General features: G+C 28.3%; 1 protein-coding gene across 1 annotated transcript; it reads left to right on the top strand.

Annotated features, from left to right (window-relative positions):
• The first annotated feature begins 1,518 nt into the window (after positions 1–1,518).
• Positions 1,519–4,017, top strand: LOC101503448 (uncharacterized). The gene is made up of 3 exons (XM_004488849.4): positions 1,519–2,787; positions 3,342–3,570; positions 3,788–4,017. Exons 1-3 carry the CDS (start codon positions 1,901–1,903, stop codon positions 3,950–3,952), a joined length of 1,281 nt encoding a protein of 426 aa, XP_004488906.1. The 5' UTR covers positions 1,519–1,900; the 3' UTR covers positions 3,953–4,017.
• Positions 4,018–7,723: the final 3,706 nt, after the last annotated feature.

A 7,723-nucleotide genomic window follows, 5' to 3' on the forward strand; every position in this document is an offset into this window, starting at 1 on the left:
AAGTAAAATTATATTTTTATAATATAAGTTAATTAGATTAAAAATTATCTTCTTAAGTTTCTTAAGATTAAGTACATTGGATCCGCACCATAGATTAATTCATTATGCATAAATTGGGTCATACTAATATGTGTTATAATCCCACATGTTAAGTATTTCGTAATTATATTTTGAAAAAACAGAATTTATAATTTTTAAGAAATAAAATGCTTAATTTTAATACAAATTTTTAATCTTTAATACACCAACAAGTGGTTTAAGGGTACATGTTAGCATTTCCTTAATTAATAATATATGTATAAATAGAAATTATAATGATTTGATCTAGTGATAAAAAAATAGATATTAGATCCGATATGTTGCAGGTTGAATTTCCGCTAATGTCGTTAGAGAAAGACAAACATAAATCAATTTGTAAATATTTAATGAACTTTAAAATTTTTCCTAATTTAGACAAATGCACCATCTCCTCAATTTAAATTTTTTTATAAATATATACACACTAGTATACCAATAAAGAAAATCTTTAAAGAAATTGAAAATAGAACAAATTATTATGTGTAACTTATACTCCCTCCTTCCAAAAATAACTATTACATTTATAAAAATTATTTATTCTAGAATACTTGTCATTTTCTATTTTTTAATATAATTTTAATTACTTTATTTTAATTATATTCTTTAATTAATATTGTGTAGATCATTATTATTTTGTACTTTGTATTTGTAACAATAAAAATAAATTAATAGTTAATATGAATAATTTAATAAAATTATCGTGCATTTTTATTTAATTAACATTTTTTAATTTATATAAAATAAATAATGATAACGATTATTTTGAGACAGATAAAGTATACTTCTAACAGTATTTCAACAGATAAAGTAAGGAAATTTTTTTTAATGAAAAACCTAATTACTTGCCGGGGAAGGAAAATGTCTACCATGAGTACTAAAATAAAGAAAGACTAAAAGAATTTCACCCAAAAAGAATGTTTGCCAATTTTCATGGTAACTCACCTCAATTCACACAAGCGAGAAAAGTTCCAACTCATGCAAATTGATCCCCAAATAAGAAGCATATTAAAACTCCTTTCATATCATGGTTTCTTGATAAATGCATATTCTTGATGATAATGATACGTCGATGATGATGAAGGGTGACTAGCCATACGCCAAAAATTAAAGAGCAGGGTTGTTTAAACATAAAAAGTGGGCAAAAATAACTAGTGACACTATAAATATACAGTTCAGATATTATAAATACAGCTCACATAATTCAGAATATATTTTTAATTATAAAAAAAAAGAACTAGTTAAAAAAATAAAAGAATTAACTAATAAAAATAAAATGTGATAATCCATATCTTCCCGTCATCACAACGACCTTTTCTCATCAATCGGGCGGCCACAAACTTCCAATAAAAATCCACCCTTAGATTTGGATCAACGGTTCATATCGAATTCTACTTGAACTCGTTATTTTCTCATTGCTCCGTGTATATATATAATAATAATATTTCTCACACAAACCCAAGCTCAAAACAAAGGCATTTCATCATCGTAAATTGCGAAACTCATCAATTTTTGATTTTTTCCTCCCGCACACAGGAATTCAAACGAAGAAAACAATAACCTTCGACGATTCCGAGTATTCTTATATTCTTCATCTTCTTATCTTTTACAAAAAAATTGGAAAAGATAAAGTATAGTTACCGGTTATTGCTACCGTCTACCACCGTGTGTAGCTTGAGATGTTACCGGCGCAACCGGGAATAAAAAAGGTCGTAGTGAGAATCTCGCGATACAGGTGGGGTGAGTAAGTGAAGTGAAGCGGGTAAAGGGGAAAAATAATAGAAAATCGTACGGTTTAGATTGAATCTGGTGGGTCCTACCAACGATGGAAACTCCGAAGAACAAGAGCCAGGGCAAGCTCACCCGAACCAAATCCTCGCTGCTTCGGTGTTCCTCCCCAACCACCCGATCCTCTATTCCAAGCCTCGGTTCCATCAACGAATACGACTCTCACGAAGAAGAGGAAGATAAGAAGAAAAATAAAATCAATAAAAAGAAGAAGAAGAACCGGTTCGGTTCGAGTTCGGGTTCAATCCGGTTTATCACAGCAACGATTCTATGTTTCTTCAGCGCGTGCTCGCTCTTCTTCTTTTTACAAATTGGTAACGCGGGTCCCACTTCCGAGAACGTTTTGCTTGTACTAATTTTCGTGGCGGTGGCGCTTTACTTAGTGAACAGAAACAAACGCGTGATTCATAGAAGCGTTTCGGTTTTGAAACATTCATGGGACGGTAATTTAAAAAAACTCGGGTTTTGTTCTAAAGGAAGTGAAAAACCGGTTCAATGGTTCATTGGGGAAACCGGTTCAGTGGAAAAAGAGAAGGAAAATGAGAAGGGGATAGCCAAAGAAGGGGTTGAGTTTTACAGTAACGGTGATTTTTACGAAGGAGAGTTTCATAATGGAAAATGTAATGGAAGTGGAGTTTATCATTATTATGTTAGTGGAAGATATGAAGGTGATTGGGTTGATGGAAGATATGATGGTTACGGAATTGAGAGTTGGGCTAGGGGTAGTCGATATAAGGGTTATTATAGACAAGGTTTGAGGCATGGTTATGGTGTTTATAAATTCTATACTGGTGATTCTTTTGCTGGAGAGTGGTGTAATGGACAGAGTCATGGTTTTGGTGTTCAATCTTGTTCTGATGGTAGTTGTTATGTTGGTGAATTTAAGTTTGGTGTTAAACACGGACTTGGATGTTACCATTTTAGGTGAGTTTCATTTGTTTCTCTTGTTCTTTAGTTTTTATTTTTTCTACTTAATTTCAATGTTTTAATTTTGCAATCTTCTTTCTTCCCTTTTATTTTCATGATATATGGTCATTTGGGTATGCAATTTTTATTTTTTTGAGGGGGGGTTTGCTGCAATTTTTGAATTTAGCAATATAGTACAGTAGATTTTAACTGTTGATATTTTGGAATTTTTCTTCCTTCTACACCCTGTCCGATAATAAAATATGTATTGAAAAAGTCCTCCAATTTGATGGTCTAATTTAATTTGCTGAATTTTATTGCAAGTGTTCAATATTTATTTGTTACACATTGTTCAATTCAACTATACATGTGAGAGCTATTGTAGTAGACATTTTTAATGTCAGTTGACAATTTGCAATATCAGTAGTAGTAGTTGGGTTATGTTGTGAAGTTTCTCTTCTAGTTATAACTATTATTATTACATGGGTAGCTATAGTAATAAACCTTAGACTAAAGTTGGTTTTTTATTTTATTTTTTGCAAAGTAAGCCACTCTGTTATTTTTTGATCTAGAAATGGAGATAGATATGCTGGGGAGTATTTTGGTGACAAAATACATGGATTTGGGATCTACCATTTTGCTAATGGTCATTGTTATGAAGGAGCATGGCACGAAGGTCGTAGACAAGGTTATGGTGTTTATACTTTTCGAAATGGAGACCGAAAATGTGGTGAATGGGATGGTGGCAACCTTAAACACTCTTTACCACCAGTAACACATGCTGTCCTTCAAGCAGTTCAGGTATTTGTCCTCCACACTCATTATTGTTGCCTTGTTTTTCCCTTTCACTAATGATTATTTCGGAGAAAATATAAAAAATTGTTCCTAAAATAACAGAGACCTATTAGACATATTTAATAGACCAAAAGTTTTCTGTATTTTTAGAGGACCAATTTTGTACCTTAACTTTTGTTATGTTCTCATTCATTTCTGTTGTTTTTTTGGGGTTAAATTGCAGGCTGCTAGGAGAACAGCAGAAAATGCGATAAACCTTCCCCGGAATGATGACCAAGTGAACAAAGCAGTAAACGCGGCAAACAGGGCTGCCACTGCTGCTAGAGTTGCAGCAGTTAAAGCTGTTCAGAATAGAATGGGTGGAAAATTTTGCAATGCTCAAGTTTAAGAGTTAGTGAATGAGTTTAGGTGTTAACCTTTGTTTGGAATTGTAAATTTTAACTAATTATATATATATATATATATATATATATATATATGACGTTGATCTTAACGCATCGTAATGTCATAGAAAATAATTATCGATTATGTCAAAAATTATAAATATAATCTATATGGTATTAACTTTCAATTTATCGATCGATTTAAAAAAATATTTATCTAATATGATATTCAAATGAGTGTAACTCTTAATGTAATTTAATATATGCTGATACATTTATATATATATATATATATATATAGAGAGAGAGAGAGAGAGAGAAAAAATAGGACAAAGACTAGGGTAAGAGATTGAGAAGACTATATATATATATATCTGGAAGATGTGCCACCCTGGTGAGCAAAAAGGCTTATCGGAGGAGGTTTAAGAGAGTATCTTTTGATATTTGTTTCACAAAGTAACCTGTACATAAACCGTGTACATTACTAATTTTCGCAAGTTCTTTATTGATGAAATGAGCTTCAATGAAATTGGAGAGTAAATGAGCTTCACAATAGAATTGGCTCTTATACTGTCCCATGTTTTTCATATTTCATCCTACCTTTACTTAGCAAAATCATGCATTCTCCATAGTTGTGTCATTTGAGACATCCAATTAAATTCAGATGGCTTCCCGGCTTCCCATTTGAGATGCACAAATTTCAATTTTAAATTTGTACAGTAAGTCCTAAATCTCAATCCAATATAATATATTACATAATCTACGTGTGTAAATATGTGATAATCTACCATCTTTCTAATGTTTTATATTTTGGTGTGAGTTGTTATTCTAAATTTGACTTTTTTGTTGTTTAATTTGAATCATCCACGGTGGCTGTTTCGTGTGGCTTGTTATAGAATCATATGTTAAATATAAACTACTAATTTCGCATTTTTAGATTCAATGACTCTATAGTAAATTATGTAAGTAAATTTATTTTGGAGAATCCAAACCTTCTCTAGAATAAACTCTTTTTTGGTAAGAATACTTTGTGTTGATAAATCCCATTTAAAATCATAATAACAAATTATTTTCTAACTCTTGCCATATAACAAAGAATTTAAAATTAGTAAATAAATTATGTTAAACGGAGAGCAATTGAGAATTCAAGATGATACTGCTAACTGCAGGTTAAAGATTGGCTTGATCCTTTTGATTTGAACTCTCTATAATGAATAAAATATAAAGTGAGAAAATTAGAAAGTTGTTATTTTAATTTTTAATTTAATAACTGAATAAGTAAAATTAAAATGAGTAGATCATTCTAGAGGAACCCGATATTCCCCTATTGACAGGAACAAACTGATGGGATGAGTCTTGAGTACCATGAGACTTAGTTTGCTCAACCACTCCCAATAAAGGATCAAAGCTACCATCTATCACTAAAATTCTTGTCTGCTTGTTTTCATATAAGTCGGTTGCATGTTTTTTAATATTTTACTATACGGATAAACCGCCATCATTTTCTTTTTTTAAGGGAAAGACCACTATCACTTGAATGTATAGGATAGAATTCACGGGAAATAGATAGCACACAAACATTAAATTGCTCTTCCCAAACTTAGGATTTCAAAGATTTTTTAATTTAGAGCTGTTTTACTTGATTATCTTGTCTTTCATTTTCACATATTAAAATGGAGTTTTTATTTAATACCATGAAAACATTTTTATTTTATTGAACATGTTAAGAAATATCTTTGGAATACTTGTTAACTAACTTAAATAGGAAATAACATTTTGGTGAATTTGTGTAATTAATCTTTTAAAAAGTAATTTTTTTTTATTTGAAACTTTTTTTATTTATTTCTTTTTACCTTATTTTATTTTTCAAAACTTATTATTATTTTTCAAAACTGTAAACATAAAAGTATACTTTTTTATTTCTTATTTTCTATATAAAGTAACATAAATATTAAAATTATGGTTGCTTTAATCAATTAGATTACTAATCTATGAAAACATGTTTATAGAAGGTTAAAAAGAAAGATTTAATATAACAATAGTGAATGTTTAAAGGCATGGATGACAAAGAATACCTGATATATTTAGTTAATTATTTGAACAACTTCAAAATAAATGTTTTTATTTAATCTTAATTTAGAAAATAGAAATCAGAACAAATGTTTCTTTAAGAACCTCAAGTTAATATTTGCCTCAAGAGATGAACATTGTATATAGGCATTTTTTAAAGTATTCCTTTTACAAATATCAAATACCATGTATTTCAAATAAAACGCGCAAAACTACTTTTTTTTTCCACTCATCCATTGATTGCATTCTAGAAAGCAACCTCCATCACTTTTTTTTAATTATACTTTGGAAGGATACGAACTCCTATTGGTACTTTTTTTTTAATATTTTAATTATGATAAACATTAAAAAGATTAAAAAAATAATAATAAATTATGAATAATACTACTTAATTGATTAAAATTAATAGAAAATACATAAAAAATTATAGAGGTTGATTTAGTTAAATTGAGTTTTGATTCATGTTTTGACACTTAAATGGGAGGAGAATGTTCAGAACCTTTTTGCAATGTTGGCAAGACCCGTAATTTATAAACACGGTCGGTAACAACCTTTGTTTTGCAGATCAAAATCTGAATCTTATCAATCGGGCCATGTGTATCAAACAATTACCAAGTTATTGTCCCCTTAATTTTATACAATTGCCTATGTGTTAGGATCATTACGTGTACATCTACAAGGGAATGCTTGGATATAACTACCTCACAAGTCCTCCATCTATGACACAGGATGTGTAAAATTTGTGTATTTTTTTAAAGCCACGTATATATGTGTTTATATCAATTTCGTAGGCGTATTTATTTATTTATTTATTTATTTTATGTACATAAAGTCAATTTTTTAATTAGAAGAATAACGATTTAATTCTTTATCTTTAATATGAAGAATAATATCAAATAAAAAAGAATTAATTAAATTAAAACATTTTATGACTTTTACAAAACTCAGTAATAATTAAATTAGAACTCATTTCTGTTTTAAATATGTATAATTTCAAAAATAAATGTATAAGAAAAAATATAGTTATATTTAATTTATACTTGGAATATATATTAAATTAAAAAATGTGTATAAGAAAAAAAATACATATATTTGAGAAAAAATGTTGTCTATCAATTAAAAAATAATAATAATTAAATATTATTTATTAAAATGTTAGTACAATAAAATTTAATTTTTTCTGAATTTTATTATTTATAATAGTGAATATTGAATAATTTTTAGGATAAAATATAAAAATTTAGTATCATTCTTACAGACATTGAAATGATATATAAATAAGATGGATAAAATTATATAGATATAGTATTGCACAAATATTACACTGCTAATAACGTTTTACTCGACATATTTTATAAATTTGACTGTTCGATTGAAATATATCATATAAAACATTTATATAAATTAATACATAAATCAAAAATTATTTAATATATTATTAAAGTATATCAGATTAATGTTTTCAAACACTTTTATTATCTGATATTAATGTTGAAATACAAATAATTAGTTAAAACATAGATATATATTTCATGGGCCAAACTAAATAAATATATTTTTTCTTATATTTTAAATATGCCATTGATAGAAAATAACTAAATTTGAAAAAAGAGAAAATGACTGCAGTTAAAAAAAGTAATAGCGTGTGGGAATACATGCACTTAAAATTGCATTCTTGTACATGTTTTCATTTGTTTTTGACTTAA

Source organism: Cicer arietinum, chromosome 2 (genome assembly GCF_000331145.2).
Source record: "Cicer arietinum cultivar CDC Frontier isolate Library 1 chromosome 2, Cicar.CDCFrontier_v2.0, whole genome shotgun sequence".
NCBI lineage: Eukaryota > Viridiplantae > Streptophyta > Magnoliopsida > Fabales > Fabaceae > Cicer > Cicer arietinum.

Excerpts from the sequence above, each read along its gene's own strand:
- LOC101503448 (XM_004488849.4), top strand. The coding sequence starts at position 1,901 with ATGGAAACTCCGAAGAACAAGAGCCAGGGCAAGCTCACCCGAACCAAA. Across the intron at positions 2,788-3,341 it reads CTTGGATGTTACCATTTTAG|AAATGGAGATAGATATGCTG; the intron begins GTGAGTTTCATT and ends TTTTTGATCTAG. Across the intron at positions 3,571-3,787 it reads CTGTCCTTCAAGCAGTTCAG|GCTGCTAGGAGAACAGCAGA; the intron begins GTATTTGTCCTC and ends GTTAAATTGCAG.